Below are 20,647 nucleotides of genomic sequence, written 5' to 3'. Positions count from 1 at the left end.
ATGTATTCAAAACTGAGCTCTTTCAACTTTTAAGACAAATTCTGATGTTTCTAGTGGAAAGACATCGAAAGAAGAAGATTAACTCGGGAATAAACAAAATTGGAGAACTAATTCCATGCTCTCCTGCTCTGAAACAGGTAAAACTGTTCCAATTTTGTACATTTTTTAAAATTCTAAAGTTAAACAATTTAGATAGATAATGGTGGTTTGTATCTCATGAGACTCAACCGGTATCATACCGCTGGGGTGTAAACTACCCAAGCAAAATATGAGGTGCTGTTCCTCCAATTTGCGGTGGGCCTCCCTCTGGCCATGGAGGAGGCCCAGGACAGAACGGTCGGATACGGAATGGGAGGGGGAATTGAAGTGCTGAGCCACTGGGAGATCAGGCTGGTTATTGCGAACTGAGTGGAGGTGTTGGGCGAAGCGATCGCCAAGCCTGCGCTTGGTCACACCGATGTAGATCAGTTGAGACCTCGAACAGCGGATGCAGTAGAAGAGGTTGAAGGAGGTGCAGGTTAACCTCTGCCTCACCTGGAAAGACTGCTTGGGTCCTTGGATGGAGTCGAGAGAGGAGGTAAAGCGACAGGTGTAGCATTTCCTGTGGTTGCAAGGGAAAGTACCAGGGGAGGGGGTGGTTTGGGTGGGAAGGGACGAATTGACCAGGGAGTTACGGAGGGAACGGTCTCTGCGGAAAGCAGAAAGGGGAGGAGATGGGAAGATGTGGCCAGTGGTGGGATCCCGTTGGAGGTTGCGAAAATGTCAGAGGATTATATGTTGTATGCGATGGCTAGTAGGGCGGAGGGTGAGGACAAGGGGGACTCTGTCCTTGTTTTACGAGTGGGGGGGATGGGGAGTGAGAGCGGAGCTGCGGGATATGGAGAAGATCCTGGTGAGAGCCTCATCTATAGTCGAAGAGGGGAACCCCCATTCCCTAAAGAATGAGGACATCCCCGATGCCCTGGTTTGGAACACCTCATCCTGGGTGCAGATGCGGCATAGACGGAGGAATTGGGAGTAGGGGATAGAGTCCTTACAGGAGACATGGTGGGAAGAAGTGTAGTCCAGATAGCCATGGGAGTCAGTGGGTTTGTAGTAGATGTCGGTCAGTAGTCTGTTACCTGCGATGGAGATGGTGAGGTCTAGAAACCGTTGGGAGATGTCGGAAATGGTCCAGGTGAATTTGAGTGCTGCATGGATGAAGTCAGTGAGTTCTGCATGGGTGCAGGAGGTAGCACCAATGCAGTCGTCAATGTAGCAGGAGGTAGCACCAATGCAGTCGTCAATGAACGAGGCTTTGTTAAACTACAGTTTTCTCTTCTACGCAGAGTAAAAACATGATACTGGATCAAGCATACAAGTACATTTCAGAGCTGAAGAGACAGAATGATGAAATTCTTTTGAATGGGGGAACCAAAGAACAAGGTGAGCATACAATGCAACAATTATTGTGTAATCACTTTCATTGCCATGTATAAGAAATGGGAACATATAAAACTGAAGTAAAATGCTTACTTTTTTAAAGTATTTTTCCTCTCTTTATTGCCTCCCCTGCCCTTATCCCTCCCATCTTATCTTTATGATGTCGCTTTATATGCGGTGCAATGATGAAACTTTTGACAGAATTTGTCATCATTGTTAAGTGTTGAGGCCATGAAGCAAACAGCCGGAGTCCTTGAATTTATTGCCATCAATAGAGCCATATAGACTCTCTTAAATGGATCTAAGGCTGATTTGTTTTTAATTAAATTTGTCTTTTCTGCAGGTGAAGAAATTGTCAGACTACGAAATCAGCTGGATAATCTACGGAATGAAAATGACCGTTTTCTGGAATTACTTAAAGCTAACGACATCTGCTTGCATGATGACCCTACCATTCACTGGAAGAGGAAATTCAAGGGTTCAAAAGTTGCAATGATGATATCTCCCAACCAAATGCAAGACGATATGCTCATCTACACAAATGGAAACCAACTGAATGGGAATTGCCACCAGACCACTGTGCAGAGTTCACCAGAGCTACCGCTGAACACCCTGAAGAACACAACTCCAGAATCATGCCTTGATATAATGATGCCGATGGCTGAGATTGGCCCAGTGGAAAATGGGGTCCAACTTCAGACCGGGATCTCTGAGCAGGATGTTCCGGACTGCCTCCCTACAGCTCGAACTTCTCTGAACACTGCACCGTGCACTACCACCACGACCATTGTACAGAGTATGCTGAATGTTTCAACGAACACATCTGATCCAGACCTTCTTCAGCACTCATACAGCAGCTGCGCACTGACGCCTTTAGCCAGCCCAACAAGCACCCCTGCCCCAATTGTGCTGGACTGTCCCCAAGCCAGATTTGGACAGAGCATCTCTGCGAGTGGATGCCCTGTCCCGAATGTTCCTGGAGTTTCTGCAAACGCTTCCCTTGCTTTGCCATTGCACATGCAACAGATGGGAACGATGTGTATGGATGTGGAGTGTCCCAGCGGGATAACACAGCAAACTGTTTTGGGTTCGACGTCGGCCAGCGGCCAGAACACGGAGTTAAGGTCAATGAAATGGCCCATGGTAGAATGCCCGCAAAATGTGGTGATGCCAAACGCTTGCCAAAATTCACCCACGCTGGCCCGTGGTTTCCCGCCGTCTTTCAAAGCTGGGGCAATGTGTAACAGCAGTATGATGTCGTCTTGTCCTGTAGCCAGCTCGTGGACAGTGTCCTGCCCGGTTTCTACAAGCGCCTGCTCTTCTGAGTCAAACGGTCTTGGTGCCTTTACTTGCATGACTTTCGCGGGTAACACTCGGACTACATGGACCACTTTACAGCTGGCCGGAAACACAGTGCATCCTGTCAGCCAGGTGAGCTGTAGTATATTGCCAACGACATTAAGCGAAAATGTCAATGCCAGAAGCTCCTTCCACGCCTCTGAGGCCGGGCCGCTGGTTAATAACGTGGCTGCGGTGTCCTCGGCTTCCTCCTCCACGCTTCAAGGGACCTCCTTCTGCTCAACCTACAGCCCACTCAACCCACAGGTGCCAGTCACCCTCCAGACCCCCCTGCAGCCCGTTCCAGCTGTGCCCACCGCCAAGGTAGTGTCACTGCTGCCTCCCTTGCAGGTGATCCAAATGGCCCACACCTCGGGTGGGTCAGACCCGTCCTCTCCAAACAGCCAGAAGCTGATCATCCTGCAGCCGGCGAATCCCAGTTCGCCGGCGGTGGTGAGGGGGGCCATTAACAGCCAGGCACAAGGTCAGCAGATAGTCATCATACAGGCAGCCAGCCAGACCGGCGTCTCCGTGGTCCCGCCCCACGCCAACAGAGCCGCCCCCTCCCTCGACTCCAGCGCGGGGTCGTGTAGCAGCGGGGCCGGCGTTCATTCAGTGGGAGGGAAACACCTTGTACACATCTTGCCGCGGCCCGTGTCCTCCTGCGGCTCCAGCAGCTCGCATTCTCCAGCGGTGACGGGCGCCGGCCACCACCAACAGCAGCAGCAGAAGACCATCTCTGTCAACGGCCAGATCTTCGCCGTGCAGCCCGTAAAGCAAGGGGGGAGCTCAATGCACATCATCCAGCCGACAACCAGCGCAGACCCACACACCAACGTAGCCCTCAACACCTTCGGTGCTCTGACCAGCCTCAGTCAGAGTGTCTCCCAGATGTCAGGGCCCTTAGGCCGTGGTCAGGCGCTCAGTCCCTCGGCCTCCAGCGCTCAGACCGTCTGCACCGCTGCCGCCACAGCGAGCAGCCCCTTCACCAACAACCTGCCCGCCGCCGCTCTTGCAAGCAGCAATCCCGTACCCCCAAAATGTGCCCACGGCGCACACCGCCCCTCCAAATGCAATAAATCGCAGAGGAAGCTTCTTTCTGCGAAGCACGGACTGTCCAAGAGGGCCAGGGGTTCACGGCACCAGCCGCGGGCAGCCGCCACCACCGGCGACCACGCCAGGTCTAACCCGGGCAGCCCACCCGAGTTTGCGGCCGTGGAGCAGGCGTTGCCTGCAGACTGTCTACCGGCATCTCAGCACCTGTCCTTGCCCCAGAACGCGGTCACGGTGACCACTGCCGCCGCCTCACACGAACAGACAGCTGCTACACTCTCCCTCCTGGCTCCCAGTTTAGCAGAAGCCTCGGCTCTTTGCCCTGAGCACCCAGAGGAGACGCGGGCACCGCCCGCATCGCTGGCAGCCTCCTCGCCCCGGGTGGACCTGCTCAAAGACGATGTGTGCGCGGTTACGGAATCAACGGCCCCTACTGCCTACTGCCCGGCAGGAGAGACGGGGACGGGGAAGGAGAGCGGCTTGGGTCGATTTCAGGCTGTGTCGCCGACTCCACACGGTATTCCTGGCATCACCAGCGTTTCCCAACAGCTGGAGTCCCTGGCAGCGGCCCAGCGCCACGGACGCGTGGAAGCGAGCGAGGAGATGGGCAGCCAGGAAGGCAAGGCATGCGGCAGGGAGCCGGCCCCCTCAACCGGCAAGCAACGAGCGGATAACGGGCTGCCGAGCGGCGAGACGGAGGGCGCCACCCAGCCTCATCCATGCCCCCCGGAGCATGAGGGCACGACCGCCCCGCTCAGCGCCCAGCGCCAGACTGAGTCTCCCATGTCCACCAGCTCGGGCAGCAGCCGCGGCTTCTCTGTCGCCTCCCTACTACCGGACAGCGCCCGGGAAGACGGCGCCTTCAACTCCTACGGCCTGCCCGACCACAGCGACATAGTTTCCCTCGCTGCCAGGGCCATATTCGAGCAGGAGAGCCCGGGCAAGGGCTCAAGTCCCGACCTGGTGGGGTACGAGGCCGGAGCGAAGCCCCCGTGCGCGGAGAAAGCCCCGTGTCCGAGTCTACAGCCGGACAAAGGCCCAGGAATGGAAACCAATGCTGTCCAGTCGCAGGGTCCGGCCGGAGTGGCCTCTGTCGCCAAAGAAACGGCGAGCGTGTCCCTGGCGTGTCCACCTCTCCCCAACCCAGTTGCGATGAACCAGGGCCACGGCGGCCCGACCGCCCATACTCAGCTACCGAGCGTCTACCCGGAACAGGGCGCCCCCCTGGCCGAATACCCCGCCAAAGTTCACCCCCAGTCTCCCCTCGCCCTGGAGTCGCGGCTGAAGCAGAGCGTCGAAATGCGAAAAGACGCGAGCAAGCGCAACGGGCCGACCGACCACTTGGTCTCCACGGCCAAGAGGCAGAAGCAGTGCCAGGGTGGGGGGCCGCGCCTGGACTGCAAGCCGGGGCTCGGCGCTTTAGCCGGGCACCTGTGCGATCGCGACCCGCCCTTCATGGCGCAGATGCCGGCCAGTTCTCCCAACCACAACCTCGGCGCCTTGTTCCCTTCCACTAATTTCCTGGGCACCAGTCCGGAGGAGACGCTGAGGACGATGGAAGCGCACTGCAACGGACCGCAGCGAGTGCAGGATCCGGCCGCACAGCAGATGCAACCGCACGGGCTGCTCCAGGCCAACGGGTCGTCTCCGAGCGGCCTGCCGCTGGCCCACACCCACTCCTACTACAAGCACCACCACCAGAGCCAGGCCCGCGACCGGCACCTGTACCAGCTACAGCACCACTACTCGCACGGTGAGGGATCGGCTCAAGGCCAGGCTCACGGCGTCCAGCACCAGCTCCGCGCCGCCCCGCAAGACGCCCAGATGCAGAAGAAGCGAGGGCTGGTGCGGGCGGCGCCGGGATCGCAGCTCTCCATCCAGCCGAAGCAGCAGCACCAGGCGGGCGGCGGGCAGGGCCGGCACAAGGGCAGTCAGCAGCCGCTGCAGCAGCAGCAGCAGCACGTACCGCACACGTACTTCAGCAACGCGCACCCGGACAAGAGGTGCGAGAACTCGGCGGGAGGCCGGAGCCATCACCTGCAGAGCCTCCACGCCCCGGACCTGCTGCACCCTGACGGCGGGCGAAGCGGCCAGGGGCCCGGCATCTTCCCCGAGCAGGTGGGCGGACAGTCGCGCATCCAGCGGCTGCTGACGTCCAGGTCTCTGGAGCAACAGATGGCTTCCAAAGCCAGGCCCTCCGACAAGCAATGTCCCTCTCACCGCCAGGAGAGAAACCGAATCTCCAGCTACTCGGCAGAGGCTCTGATCGGGAGGCCTTCCAGCGCCGAGTCGCGCATGGCCATGCAGAGCCCCAGGGCCGCCGTGGAGCAGTCCGAACTGCGCACCTATCTCGACCTGTCCATGAACAAATCTTTGCCCGTGCACGGCTTGCCACCCAAACTCTCAATGGAACACTGCATGGCGGCCGATGTACAGTCTCTGGGCGACTGCCAGCCGTTCAAAGCCACCCAGGCGGTGGGCAACTTTGAGGTGCAGTCTTCCCGGGGCAGCGAGATGGGCGGCGGCATGTCGGCGCACAGGGGAATCCAAGCGCACGGCTTCAGGCTTGCCCAGGGAACCGGCGCCGAGCGACCGGCCCGCCTGCCTTACTTGCCCATGCAAGGGATCTCGACCGCGGGCGGGGCATCGTTGAGGGACGGCGACGGGTCTTGCCACCAGAGCTTCTTGCAGAGCCTGCTGCCCCCTCCTCTGGCGGAGCAGCTGGGCGGCGGGCCGGGGCCGGAACATGGCAGGAACTCGCAGTGCGCTCTGCCCATCAGTATCGAGTACAGTTGCGCACCGGCCAGGGACACGGGGCATGGTCGGCGGGACGGCGAAGGGCAGAGCTGCGACCTGGGTCTGGGCGGGCTCGGATCCCGGAGCCTACCCTACCCCGACCCGTCCTCGGTGTCCGAAATCCAAAGCAGAAACAGCAGCCCCAGCGTGGCGGCGCAGAAAGCCTCGTTGAGACTGGGCGACAGCCAGGGGAACAAGTGCCACGCCAACGCGCAGGTCTCCTCCAACATGCACGGAGGCGTGCGGGTGGCGCTGGCCCACGGAGCCGAGCGGTCTCACCCGCTCCAGCCCGGCTCGTCGGTGGCGCAGCGAGTCCGGCACCAGGCGCAGGGCGGCTCGGCGGGCAAGCTGCGGCCGCGCTCGGTCAGCCACCGGGGGGGCTCCGAGGCGCTGGAGCGCAGCCTACAGCTGCCGCTGCCGTCCGGCGGGGGGATGATACTGGGCAGGCAGCAACCTAACACCACCCGCACCGCCAGCATCGTGCGCTTCGTCGCCGACAACCAGCAGGTGCCCAGCGAGAACCTCACCCAGGAGCAACTCTCGCAGAGCTTCGGCTTCCCCTTCATCGCAGAGGGCGGCATGAACCCGCCCCTCAACGCCAACCCTCCCTTCATCCCCCCGGTGACACAGCCGGGCGCGAACCGGACCCCTACCCTCATTCCGGTGGAGCAGCAGAACCCGCTGCCTTCATTCTACCCTCCGTACTCGCCGGCGCACCCCAACCTCTCCAACGACCTCTCTCTCCCTTACTTCTCCAACCAGATCTTCACCAGCCCCAACACGGAGAAAGCCAGCAACCCGTTCGGCGCCATCCTGTCGCCGCCTCGGCCCGTTGGCTTTCCGCAGCCCAGTTTCCCACTGCTCCCCGACATCTCTGCCAGGCCCATAGCCAACAGCTCCAGCATCACCGCGCACCTGTCTAACTTCAACCTGACCACCCTGTTCCCCGAGATCGCCGCCGCGCCCATGGCCGCAGACACCCCCGCCATGCCCATGTCACCTCTGTTGCCTTTAACCAACCCCGCCCTCTCCGACGTCTCCAAACAGCACTCCAACAGATCCGCGCACAATATCAGCCACATCCTAGGCCACGACGGCAGCTCGGCCGTGTGAAACCCGGTGTGGACTCTCCGGATGGCTGCAAGGTGCTGAGGTCGGAGTGGACTTCTCCAGCTCTCTTCACACCCTGCAGTTGCTCAACCGAAATAACCCATCACTCAGCCCCTCCCAACCAACCCCAATCTCCTTCAGCAGCAGATACTTTGAAGTGGGCAAGATGCTTTTTTATTTGGTGCCGTTAGTGGCAAGATCTCTAGGCTGGCGGAGAGTGCTTGAGAGAGAGATGGTGGGGATGTCAAGGGAGTGAGTTGCGCTAGGGGAGAACCATGGATGTGTCATCGCACCAGCCAGCTGTCCCACCCCCCCCCCAGTGTACCAAAGTATTCACACGCTGGTGGCAAGGCCATATCTTTCAAGAAATTGCAGGCAAATTAACATCTTGCGTTCCCACAGCTCCTGATATATGATGTATGATATAGATTTTTATACACATTGATGGATTGGTAGAACTGAATGATTTTGAATTGTAAATATGTGAAGTGATGGGTTGTCTCGCCAACCAGTATTTGTTGGGCTTGATGTTAACAAGGGGGTTGTCCCTGGAGCGGTGTTGAGGTTGGTTGATTTACTGATCTGCTTATCAATAGTACAATGTACAGGGGCAAGAAATGGTATTTATCTGAGGGTTCCACTATTCAGTACAAACAACCCCCTTTTTATTGGGATCAATTTCTTAAAGAATTATGCCCATAAGATCAAAATGGCACGAGTAAAATGACACCCACCCTTCCATTTCCATCTTGTATTTAAAATGCAAGGCTACCATTAATTCAGCATTAGGCAAGGAGAAACAAAGAGGAATTTGGTGTGTATTTAATGGATGAGGGTCTGAATCTGCATGTTGTATAAAATATTTAAATAAAAAAATTATAGTTAATTTCCATATAAATGCATTTTAGTTTGCCTTATTGTAACATACTTTAACATACTCTGTGCTTTAATAGAAGTAGGCCACCCTCTCCATGGGAGCCTGACTGATCTTTCTTTTGAGCAATGGTTTAAGTTAGATGGCTTTTGCAGTCACGGCGATTGTTAAAGGTCAGCGTTCATCAGCGTGACTCCCTTGCACTTTACAGATTAAGGCAATAAATCTGCTCCATTCTCTGTGTGCAGTAATGCCAGGAGGTAAGCCCACTTGAGTTTCGCTCAGCTTTGGTTTTTCTAACACTGGAATATTTGGCGTACCTTGTGCACCTCATTCCATGAAGCTGGATATACAGTAAATGAGTATCTTCTTCCTTTGTTGGATCAGCAATTGTTCTTGCTTGACTGTGGCCCCCCACTGGAAGAGAGCCGGCATTAGTTTGTAGTGCACATGTCAAAGTGCCCGTAACGTAACAGTGTCACACGATGGGCCAGAAAACATAGCTGGTATGGGGAGAATATAAAAAAGCACTTGCTACTGCTTCATGTGTCAGGTCACATCTCAGTTGTTGAAGGGCTTTGTCTAACCTGGGAACGTTGTGATAAAAGTTCAAAAAAGGTGCTGTTCATCCACAAATAAATTTGCCTAAAACTACAAATGTTGAGGGGGCCTGTGGCAGTGGAACTTGTTTTCTTTCACTCAGATAGTTTTTACTCACTCATCTATTGCTGTTGAACAATAGATGCAAATCTGAGAATATTCAGTCAGAAATTTAATCTATAGTTTTAATCCCCACTAATATCAGAAATTGCATGTGACTTTGTTGGAGAAATCTAATTTTCTCTAATTAGATTTATCTTTTACACAGATCATTTTCAAGGAAGCCTGTTTATTCATCTTTTCCATCGACCAGCTGATGTGTTTCCCCCCCCTTTGTCCACCACTCTGGCAGCTTTGTATCATCACATAAGCACCATGTTGGGCAAATGGGGCATGAGCAACTGTAGGAGCAAATCTATCCTTCTGTTCTGTCTTGCTGGGAAACAGACTCACTGTTAAAACTAAAACAAATTACATGCCCCATTTGTGGAACTAGCGTAATAGGATTTATCATTTAGAATTTGTTTCCTGAAGTAAAATAATAATACTTTGTTCATGATGCATATATTATGGAAAAACATAATGTGAAGCATTAAAGGAAAATCTTATCCAAAATCAACAGGAGAATTCCATCACACTAGCTATTAACATAGAACATAGAACAGAACAGCACGGGAACAGGCCCTTCGGCCCACAATGTTTGTGCTGAACATGATGCCTAGCTAAATGACCACATCTGCATGCAAGTGATCCATATCCCTCCATTCTCTGCAAAAGCTTCTAAAAGCTTCTTCAATGCCACTATCGTATCTGCCTCCACCACCGCCCCAGGCAATGCGTTCCAAGCCCCCACCATCCATAAATGTTCATAAATGGTAGTGCTAACATTGTGAGCTCCTCGAATCAGCATATGTACAGGAATCTTGCCCTCCTAAACTGCCAAATAAGCACAGCCTGCATAAGAAGGCACAATTCAAGTTCTCTGAAATTCCATTCAAAACTAAAATTAAAACATTCTAAAATCTGCAGAATCAGATATCTAAAGAATTTATGAGCAAATTCTTCAAAGAAATCTCGATCTCACGTCCTAATTCTCCTGTGCACCAATGTAGCTTCCTTGTTGCCTGTGCGCCCTTCCACCCTGTCCCCTCACTGGTGCAGTGTTTTTTGCTTTTTCTCAAGTGTTAACACTCACATCTCATCCCAGTGTCTTGACCTGAATTTTGCCTCGCATGGCCATTTGTTAATGAAAATGAGCCCTTTCCTCTGACTGAATCAAATTCTCATGAACGGCAGGGTTCAAAGTTGCATGTCCTGTGACTTGGGTTGTTAATGGACATTGATGGGTTTAAATTGGAATAAAACAGCTGACAATCAGTTACCAGCTGGTATATGCTGACCAATCTTCATTCCCTTGGAAGTCAGAAGAAAAGAAACCAAGCATGCTGCTAAATTGTTTCCATTGGCTGAAAAACAAATTTCAGACCTACTGATCAAATCTAGTTTCAAAATTTCACAGGACGATACCATTTAGCCCATCATAACTCAGCCAATTTTTTGAAAGACCTCCCCAATTAGATTCACTCTTCTGACCTTTCTTCATAGTGCAGTGTAATTTTTCCTTCATTGCCATTTGAAGGCTCCCTTTGCATCTGCAGTCAGATTGCTTGCTCCTTGTTGTATCAGGAAAATAATCTCTCCTCATCTGAACCCCCTGCCCCCAACTGAATCTTAAATCTGTGCCCAGTTCTTTAACCTACCCCGGTCCCCTCAAAGGTAATACACCTCTGAACTTTTTTCTTTAAATATATGCAGATATTATAGACAGAATGCTTCCAATAATTCACTTTCCGATATTGGACACCATTACTTCAAAACAATAGGCTGTATTAGTTTCTACATTAATTTTCTTCCTTAACGTATTTAAAGATTACACTCAGTGCATATTTCATCCCATTTTTCAGTTCCTTTCTGACTGCGTCACCGCATAAGTACAAATGTGAGATTAAAATAATGACCATAAATAATAATTAACATTTAAGCTGCTACTTTCAAACCATTTTATGATAACATTGCATCTGCCAGTTTCACAGTAAAGACTGTTGTGCAGTAAAGAGCTCAATTTACAAAGAGTTGAACAGTAACCATAACAACCTCACAATAAGAGCTGGGAATTTCTCCAGAATTATGAATTTAATGGAAGATGGATGTAAATTTTATGCATAAAAACTCACCAAATGGATTGACAACAGAATGACTTCATCATTTATATTCTGACTCAATATCGTTCTCATTACATATGACCCTATATATAAAACAGTACCCTTGTCTTTATATTAACGCAAATGCAGGTTCCAGTGCTTCCAACTAAGCTGAACTTGCAACCTCTTACTGAGGCAATAATGCTTCTGCTGAGCCATTGCTCATGTCCAGATGTTATCAGATATTATTGAGATTGCCTTTGAATAGTTTTATATGATTATTGTCACAACTGAGTGATGTTGGTGTTGGCTAGCAGAGCACTTTCTACCCCAATACCCAAAAGTAGTATCAAACGTTCCTAGGTCAGGCACAGCAGGGTGAAGGTCCCTCTACTCCGAATATGGTTGTATTTAGTCTACCACAACCAATTTATTGCTGATTCACCTGCCCCTCTCCTCAGTTGGCCTTTTTGACATGATGAAATGAAAACAGCTTTATTCTCGATTATATCATCTCATTAAAACCAAAGGCAGTGAAGTCTGTTGTCTGATCCCTCTAGGAATAATTTGAGGCGTGGATCCTGAGAAGTGACTCATCAGAGCTCGCTCTCCTTGTTCCAAGCAGCTTTATGTCTGTATTGACAGAGAGGGCACAGAATCTAAGTAAAATTATTTTCTCAGAACTAGCACAGGCTAAATATTAGCCTCCTGGCATGCAGGTTTCTGTGTTTTAATGAAAGTCATGGTACATTGTTGCTGAACATAATTGTTGTATTGGACTTGGACTACCCACATTATTTAAATTTAACCCATCCCTCTAATATCATCTTTTACATGTTTCATTTATCAGCTAAGACCATCTTTAGTAAATAGACCAGCAGTTAAACAATCCCCAAACTGACTGCCTGTGATCAAAATAATGGTGCTCAAGTCTGCATGCTTTAATCTAGTGTTGGTCATGTCAATACAACCTTACAATTTAAAAAGTGGGGGTTACTAAATCATCTGCTCTGTTGTTTTCCTTAAATTCAAAACCACCTCTTTGTTCCATTAAAAGTTTTTTGTGAGGAATATTTGGCACTGAATGGCTTAAACACAGAAAGCCTCTGCAGAAGTGATGCAGAATTAGAGTGTGTGCACTTTTATTAACAGTAAAACCATACCTGATCCTTGCATTTACTGGTTGGAAGAGTTCAACAAGTTGGCTTGAGTGATTTATTAAATATTTTTTTTAAAGTATTTTCCTTCAACCTGTGCAAAGTATCTTAAAGTACTTTTTCCTTTCTGTTTGAATAAATTTGGAGTTCCAGTGTAACCGTTTCATGACAGCAATTGAAAGATGACAGATCTTGCCATTATTACCTACACTAATCTAACATAAATAAACTAGCTGCAAATGATGCTGCAAGTATGGACTATAACCTATCATCTAAGGTTTGTTGGGTTTGAGCTGTTTAGTTGCTTGCAAAATATACAGAGCTATAAGATAGGTTAAACATTCAAATATATATTTTTTTAGCAGATGTTTTTGTGACATTTGAATTTTTAAATTGTGACAGTGTTCTGGCGGGAGTACGCTTCAATAAAGGGCTGTAAAGGGCTTTCATTTGACCCTGATGGTCTTCTCAAAACAGAAACTGCCAGCAACAGTGGTCTTTTACTTTTTAAAGTTATTTACATTGCTAATGTTTTTAAATCCTTCAGTTGGGCAATGCAAGTTCAAAGAGAAGTCATCTAACATATCAAGAAATTGGAAATTATGTCAGAGGGAGATTTCTTTATGAGGAACTGCATTGACACCTGCACAATTGTACAGGGACACTTTAGGAGAGGGTTGGTAGACACAACAACTTTGTTATCTATTTGTCTTTTGGTGTCTTCATCACTAAAGACAATGCAATGATAAGAGATGGTCACCACTCTCACCTTCAGGTTGTGAATATATTTAAATATTTCTAAAACAGGTGATATACTTGATTCTGTATGTATTCAATTATGTTAATTTTATTGGGACATTTTCTAATGTTTTTGTAAATACTTGTGAATAAACACTTGAATTTGGTTATAAATGGATATTATTGTTGTTGTGCTGTCCAGATCTTTGAATGCTTGGTGTTTGAAGAAGGGTGTCCACCGTCGGCAATAGAGAAACCAATTAACATTTTAGAAAGAAAATTAAATTTTGCAATTTATTAATGCCTTTGTTAATTTGCTGTGTTTAATGATAAATTGCTCCAAACTTCAAGATCCCGTTGTTCCAAAATGCGCCACTTCACAGTTGCCTCTGTGTAGATTCATATTACCTTTGAGCAAATGATGAACCATGAGCCCACCATTAATCTGTGAGACTCCACACTCAATCCTTTGCCAAATGCCCTCAATCCCGACTTAGCCATCATTTCCCCAGTTCTGTTTTCAAATCATAATTCCTGAATCCAACTCATTTTGAGAGTAACAATTACTAAAATAATTAAAACATCTGATTTTGGCAGAATCGAGAGTAAATTTGCCACACAAGAATGATCCTGTGATTTTTTTTCTTCCCTCTGCAATCCGCTGGCTGCAGAGATTCCAAGCACACTGATGGCCAACACATCTGACCACCTAGCCATAAACAATGCTGTGGAAGAGAGGCCAACAGGCAAGAATTATTCACCCTTTGTTAATCTCCTGTGCTGGAACCATGAATGGCCATTGTGGTCAGACGAAAAGTAGACTCATACGATAACCCTCCAACATTATGGCACTTATGCCTACACTGAGGCCAAAGATCAGAAGCATAGAAATGATGTAGAGCTGACAATTTAAGAATTGATCCCTCGAGTAGTTTAACTGGGGCCTGTGTACATTTGGAAACATTTCACATGGAGCCAAAAGCAACGCACTGAAATTTTCAGCCAACACATCAGTAAGCGAACAAAAACGTTACATAATTTGTTGCTTATCTAGTCCCAAGGCAGTCCCACAGCATTCTCTACCCTTCTCTCTCCCACCTGATTCATCTGCCAATTAACCCTTCTTTACCTGGATCTACCTATCACTTGCCACCCTTGCACCACCCCTTCCCTCCTCTCTACCTGCTATCTATGAAGAAAGGTCTCTGACCAAAACATTGTCAGCCCATTTCCCAGCACTAACCACTGTTAATCCACCAGCAGTTTGTATTTTGATGCAAAGCCATTTAAGAAGGAGCTGTTGTGATATGTCATCCAGGACCTCGGTTAAAGTGAGGGATTTGGAGGCAGCTGAAGAAATGACTGCCAGTGGAGTTTTTAACATCAGAAATTACAGGAGTGTGGAGATCAATAAGATCTGTGAGGGCTGGAGAAGCTTATCAAGAGTGGTATTGAGGGAGCTCCCCTTCATTTCATAGCGCTAACTGAAGTCTTACCCATCATTCGCAGGGCAACATAGCCCTTCCACACCTGATTCTGTGTTCAGCTGAACAAAAGTGGCTAAAGCATTGAGTGGAGAAAACAAAATTAAAACAGATGGTACAAGGCCTTTGCATGAAGTGGAGCAAATACTGAAACAGCTTCCCTGTCTACAGCCCTCTCCTTCTGGACTCATTAGACATGGTCACCCAGCAGCTGCTGAGAGCTAACAACGTTTTGCCCAATTAAGTCAATGTCTGTGTAAAGGTATTGATGCCTAGGTCAACTCTTCCCTGCCATGAACCAAGACTGGCATAACTATACTAACCACTTAATGCTGCTGTCATCTTTGGAAGTATGATGTTGTGGCGATCAGTGAAACATGGTTGCAGGAGGGCTGTGATTGGAAACTAAATATTCCAGGATTTCGTTGCTTCAGGTGTGATAGAATTGGAGGGGCAAGAGGTGGAGGTGTTGCATTGCTTGTCAGGGAAGATATTACAGCAGTGCTTTGGCAGGATAGTTTAGAGGGCTCGTCTAGGGAGGCTATTTGGGTGGAACTGAGAAATGGGAAAAGTGTAGCAACACTTAAAGGGGTGTATTATAGACCGCCTAATGGGGAGCGAGAATTGGAAGAGCAGATATTAATAGTAAGCACAAGGTAGTGATTGTGGGAGATTTCAATTTTCCACATATAGACTGGGAAACACATTCTTTAAATGGGTTGGATGGTTTGGAGTTTGTAAAATGTGTGCAGGATAGTTTTTTGCAGCAATACATAGGGTACCTACTAGAGAAGGGGCAGTGCTGGACCTCCTGTTAGGAAATGAGACAGGTCAGGTGGCGGAGGTATGTGTTGGGGAACACTTTGGGTCCAGTAATCACAATACCATTAGTTTCAATATAATTATGGAGAGGGTCAGAACTGGACCTAGGGTTGAGATTTTTGATTGGAGAAAGACTAACTTTGAGGAGATGCGAAAGGATTTAAAAGGAGTGAATTGGGACATTTTGTTTATTGGGAAGGATGTGGAGGAGAAATGGAGGACATTTTAAGAGTACAGAATCTATATGTCCATGTTCGGTTGAAAGGAAATAGTAAAAATTGGAAAGAGCCATGGTTGTCAAGGGAAACCATTAGAGAGTCAGAGTGGACAGCTATCTACAGAGCCAAAAGAGATGGGGGAGATATTGAACAATTTCTTTTCTTCGGTATTCACCAAGGAGAAGGATATTGAATTATGTGAGGTAAGAGAAACAAGTAGAGTAGCTATGGAAACTATGAGATTCAAAGAAGAGGAAGTACTGACACTTTTGAAAAATATAAAAGTGGATATTTCCTCGGACATTGTGGGAAGTTAGTGTAGAAATAGCAGGGGTGATGACGGAAATATTTCAATTGTCATTGGAAACAGGAATAGTGCCGGAGGATTGGCGTTCTGCGAATGTTATTCCATTGTTTAAAAAGGGTTCTCAGAGTAAACCTAGCAATTATAGACCTGTTAGTTTGACGTCAGTGGTGGGCAGATTAATGGAAAGGATACTTAGAGATAATATATATAAGCATCTGGATAAACAGGGTCTGATTAAGAACAGTCAACATGGATTTGTGCCTGGAAGGTCATGTTTGACTAATCTTCTTGAATTTTTTGTAGAGGTTACTCGGGAAATTGATGAGGGTAAAGCAGTGGATGTTGTATATATGGACTTCAGTAAGGCCTTTGACAAGGTTCCTCATGGAAGGTTGGTTAAGAAGGTTCAATTGTTGGGTATTAATGGTGGAGTAGCAAGATGGATTCAACAGTGGCTGAATGGGAGATGCCAGAGAGTAATGGTGGATGGCTGTTTGTCAGGTTGGAGGCCGGTGACTAGTGGGGTGCCACAGGGATCTGTGTTGGGTGCACTGTTGTTTGTCATGTACTTCAATGATCTGGATGATGGTGTGGTAAATTGGATTAGTAAGTATGCAGATGATACTAAGATAGGTGATGTTGTGGATAATGAAGTAGATTTTCAAAGTCTACAGAGAGATTTAGGCCATTCGGAAGAGTGGGCTGAAAGATGGCAGATGGAGTTTAATGCTGATAAGTGTGAGGTGCTACATCTTGGCAGGACAAATCAAAATAGGACGTGCATGGTAAATGATAGTGAGTTGAGGAATGCAGTTGAACAGAGGGATCTAGGAATAACTGCACAGTTCCCTGTAGGTGGAATCTCATGTAGATAGGGTGGTAAAGAAAGCTTTTGGTGTGCTGGCCTTTATAAACCAGAGCATTGAGTATAGAAGTTGGGATGTAATGTTAAAATTGTACAAGGCATTGGTGAGGCCAATTGTGGAATATGGTGTACAATTTTGATTGCCTAATTATAGGAAGGATGTCAACAAAATAGAGAGAGTACAGAGAAGATTTACTAGAATGTTGCCTGTGTTTCAGCAACTAAGTTACAGAGAAAGGTTGAACAAGTTAGGTCTTTATTCTTTGGAGCGCAGAAGGTTAAGGGGGGACTTGATAGAGGTCTTTAAAATGTTGAGAGGGATAGACAGAGTTGACGTGGATAAGCTTTTCCCATTGAGAGTAGGGAAGATTCAAACAAGAGGACATGACTTCAGAATTAAGGGACAGAAGTTTAGGGATAACATGAGGGGGAACTTCTTTACTCAGAGAGTGGTAGCTGTGTGGAATGAGATTCCAGTGGAGGAGGCAGTTTCGATTTTATCATTTAAAAATAAATTGGATAGGTATATGGACGGGAAAGGAATGGAGGGTTATGGTCTGAGTGCAGGTAGATGGGACTAGGGGAGAATACGTGTTCGGCACGGACTAGTAGGGCCTAGTTGGCCTGTTTCCGTGCTGTAATTGTTATATTGTTATCTTCCCCAGGCAAACAATGAATGGACATATACTTGCTTTTAGATGACATAATTGGTAGACTAAAACTAAATACACCTTAAACATTCAAGGGAAAGGTATCTTTAGAGTTGACACTGAGGCCCCATCCTTCAGCTGGATCTTTGTGTTATCAGGATGAATTGCAATAAGGATGGCGGCTTGATGGCTTTATAATATTTTCTGCTAGTTTTCCTGAGATCTCTGACGTTGCCCATCAATTCTACATTAGCAGCTGAAGGTTGAAAGAAGTGTGAAATTCTGGATTTCATCCCTAAACCTTTTTAGCTCTCATTTCTTAAAGTAATTTCTTGGTCACCCATCTTAATGTTTTCTGATGCAATGCAGCATGAGTTTTTGTCTTACAAAGCTACACTGTTGTACCAAGATGTGCTTTAAAGAGAAAAAGAAATGAACATTTCCATTTAAATAATTTTCTCATTTTTAACACTGATTTCTTTGAATATTTAATGAACCAGGAAAATTAGTTGCAAACTGCCATTTAAGGCTGGCTCAGAAAATGATGATGTTATTTTTGTTTGTGAACCAGTCACCCAGTTGAAGTATTAGTATGTGGGCACTAGATGGCAATGTCTGAGCAAAAATTAAACTGCTGGTGGAACTCATTGGGTCAGGCTGCATGTGTTTCTTTGATTGAAAGATACAGCATGGAAACAGTCCCCTGAGGCCCATTGAGTCCACGTCAACCATCGATCACCCACTCACACTAGTTCCATGTTATCCCACATTCTTATCCACTCCCTAGGCATTTTACCGAGGCCAATTAACCTACAAACCTGAATCCCTTTGGGATGTGGGAGAAAACGGGAGCTACTGGAAGAAACTGGGCTATCACTGCAGACGGGTTCAACGTTTTTGATCTTTGCAAATATTTATTAAATAATGGTTTGTAATAGAATCATAGGGTCAGAGAGGTGTACAGCATCGAAACAAGCCCTTCGGCACTCTGTATTTAGCAGCCATCAAGCCTATCTATAATAATCTCACATATTCATTAAATTTTGTTTCCCCTATGCAATGCTCATTCAAGTAGCTGTCCAAATGAAAGAAGGGCCCTGACCTGAAACCTCCCCTATCCATTCTTTCCACAGATACTGCCTGACCCACTGAGTTTCTCCAGCACTTTGTTTTGCTCACGTTTTCAGCATTTGCAGTTCCTGTGACTCGGCTCTTAACTGTTATAGTTCCTGCCCCCACTATCTCCCTGACAGCTCATTCCTGATACCTTTTGTGTGAAAAAATATACCCCTTAGATCCCTTCTAAACCATTCTTTCACCTCAAACCCCCTTCACCTGGATGCAAAGCCACTTGCCAAGCTTTGAATGCCTTCAACTGCAATCATTTTGAAGAAGGGTCCCGACCTGAAACCTTATCTATCCATAGGTACACAAAAATGTTGGAGAAACTCAGCGGGTGCAGCAGCATCTATGGAGCAAAGGAAATAAGCAACGTTTCGGGCCGAAACCCTTCTTCAGACGTTATCTATCCATGTTCTGCGGAGATGCTGCCTGATCACTAAAGTTACTCCAACACTTTGGGTCCTTTTTGGAAAAACAGTGTCTACAGTTCCTTGTGTCTACATGTTAGTACTACACCTCAAAATCTCTTTAAGGTATGCCTACTTTGCTGAAATTCTCCTCTCACTGATCCCCTTCTGTCATTCCTGGTGTCCCCCCGCCCCACTCCTGTATCTGCTATCACTTGCCAGGCTTTGTCCGGACCCCACCTCTCTTCCAGCTTTTTCCTGCTTGCGACAATCAGTCTGATTTGGACCCGAAACGTCACTATCCACATTCTCCAGTGATGCTGCTTGACCCGCTGAGTTACATAGATACATAGAAAATAGGTGCAGGAGTAGGACATTCGGCCCTTCGAGCCTGCACCGCCATTCAATGTGATCATGGCTGATCATCCAACTCAGTATCCCGTACCTGCCTTCTCTCCATACCCCCTGATCCCTTTAGCCACAAGGGCCACATCTAACTCCCTCTTAAATATAGCCAATGAACTGGCCTCAACTACCCTCTGTGGCAGAGAGTTCCAGAGATTCACCACTCTCTGTGTGAAAAAGTTTCTTCTCATCTCGGTCCTAAAGGATTTCCCCCTTATCCTTAAGCTGTGACCCCTTGTCCTGGACTTCCCCAACATCGGGAACAATCTTCCTGCATCTAGCCTGTCCAACCCCATAAGAATTTTGTACGTTTCTATAAGATACCCTCTCAATCTCCTAAATTCTAGCGAGTATAAGCCAAGTCTATCCAGTCTTTCTTCATATGAAAGTCCTGACATCCCAGGAATCAGTCTGGTGAACCTTCTCTGCACTCCCTCTATGGCTATAATGTCCTTCCTCAGATTTGGAGACCAAAACTGTACGCAATACTCCAGGTGTGGTCTCACCAAGACCCTGCACAACTGCAGTAGAACCTCCCTGCTCCTGTACTCAAATCCTTTTGCTATGCAAGCTAACATACCATTCGCTTTCTTCACTGCCTGCTGCACCTGCATGCCTACTTTCAATGACTGGTGTACCATGACACCCAGGTCTCGCTGCATCTCCCCTTTTCCTAATCGGCCACCATTTAGATAATAGTCTGCTTTCCTGTTTTTGCCACCAAAGTGGATAACCTCACATTTATCCACATTATACTGCATCTGCCAAACATTTGCCCACTCACCCAGCCTATCCAAGTCACCTTGCAGTCTCCTAGCATCCTCCTCACAGCTAACACTGCCCCCCAGCTTAGTGTCATCCGCAAACTTGGAGATGTTGCCTTCAATTCCCTCATCCAGATCATTAATATAAATTGTAAATAGCTGGGGTCCCAGCACTGAGCCTTGCGGTACCCCACTAGTCACTGCCTGCCATTGTGAAAAGGACCCGTTTACTCCTACTCTTTGCTTCCTGTTTGCCAGCCAGTTCTCTATCCACATCAATACTGAACCCCCAATACCGTGTGCTTTAAGTTTGT

The 20,647-nt window shown here is 47.9% G+C and overlaps 1 protein-coding gene across 3 annotated transcripts in view; it reads left to right on the top strand.

The window, feature by feature from the left end:
• Positions 1-13,467, top strand: part of usf3 (upstream transcription factor family member 3) — a 37,713-nt gene extending 24,246 nt beyond the window's left edge. For 2 of the 3 annotated variants that reach the window (XM_033023115.1, XM_033023114.1), the window contains exons 4-6: positions 55-137; positions 1,329-1,425; positions 1,766-13,467. In XM_033023115.1, coding sequence (XP_032879006.1) covers positions 55-137; positions 1,329-1,425; positions 1,766-7,722 — 6,137 coding nt within the window. In that variant the 3' untranslated portion in view covers positions 7,723-13,467. The remainder of the gene's footprint in view (positions 1-54; positions 138-1,328; positions 1,426-1,765) is intronic. The other variant, XM_033023116.1, reaches the window with a different exon arrangement.
• Positions 13,468-20,647: the final 7,180 nt, after the last annotated feature.

This window comes from Amblyraja radiata, chromosome 6, assembly GCF_010909765.2.
Source record: "Amblyraja radiata isolate CabotCenter1 chromosome 6, sAmbRad1.1.pri, whole genome shotgun sequence".
Lineage (NCBI taxonomy): Eukaryota > Metazoa > Chordata > Chondrichthyes > Rajiformes > Rajidae > Amblyraja > Amblyraja radiata.
Note: the sequence above shows the minus strand (reverse complement) of the source record. Positions and strands in the feature narration are given on the sequence as shown.